The following is an 856-nucleotide window of genomic DNA, read 5'->3' as shown; positions in this document are numbered from 1 at the left end:
GTCTCCATGGCGTAAACAAATAAGCACAACGTTAGCCAGCTGATACGGCAATCCAAATGGGATTTTTTGCAAACGAACGATGTTGGCTAGCTTCTCAGAAATGACAGCTTTTAACACTTTTAGACATCAGCAGCGTAAGATGATGAGTTGTAAGAGAAGTCTTTATTCATGTTGAGTGAAGTCTTTGTGAGCATGTTTTATTGAGCAGGCTAACTTCTATCTGGCTTCATCATAGCCAAGAAGATCTAACGTTAACGCGGTTAGCTAACGGTTCATTTGGCAACTGTTCCTGTCGTTATTTGTCGAAATCAAAAACAATTGCCGATTCTTCGTTATTATTGAAGCCAGTAGGTTTGTTAAGTTGGCTCAGTTAAAAGTTAATGCCGAGCAAACGTTAGTCGTATGAACTGTAGCATTACCGTTACTTACAGCTAGCTATGCTATCCGCTATATAAGTTAGCTAACCTCAAAGTTAGCTCAGTGTGTTAGCTACGTTATTGTTAACGCCACAGTTGGTTTTGACAACTCCGTCGAAACGGGGATGGTGTGGAAAGACAAGGTCCGCACTTACCTAGCTAGCATACAGTATTAACCAACCATAATATTTATTCAAGCCTCTGCTAGAACGTTACAGATATTTTACTAGTCCCTCACGCTGAATTCAGGATGAGGCCGTAATCAGTGGCTAGCGTCCAACAGCACCAAACAGGTCCATGTTTGAAGACTCCACTGATTGTACACGGTTGCGATGGCTGTATGCAGCTGAAGGGTGAGCTAAACGATTGCTGGAAAGTGCGGTGGCGAGAGTGTGCCTCGCTGCGTGAGAAGGTCCCAGTTCCACAGGTTGAACTGACAT

At 43.3% G+C, this 856-nt stretch overlaps 1 protein-coding gene across 3 annotated transcripts in view; it reads left to right on the top strand.

Annotated features, from left to right (window-relative positions):
• arl13b (ADP-ribosylation factor-like 13b) overlaps nt 1-856 on the top strand; it is an 11,063-nt gene continuing 10,207 nt past the window's right edge. For all 3 annotated transcript variants that reach the window (XM_076303190.1, XM_076303189.1, XM_076303188.1), the window contains exon 1: nt 1-856. This exon is cut by the window's right edge and continues 57 nt beyond it. In XM_076303190.1, coding sequence (XP_076159305.1) covers nt 855-856 — 2 coding nt within the window. In that variant the 5' untranslated portion in view covers nt 1-854.

The sequence above is a fragment of the Alosa pseudoharengus genome, unplaced genomic scaffold (assembly GCF_046254945.1).
Source record: "Alosa pseudoharengus isolate Yale_2024_CS ecotype anadromous, Long Island Sound unplaced genomic scaffold, YU_APseudo_1.1 YU_APseudo_1.1_scf_24, whole genome shotgun sequence".
Taxonomy (NCBI): Eukaryota; Metazoa; Chordata; class Actinopteri; order Clupeiformes; family Clupeidae; genus Alosa; species Alosa pseudoharengus.
The sequence above is the reverse complement of the archived record's forward strand: the minus strand, read 5'-3'. Positions and strand labels throughout refer to the sequence as shown.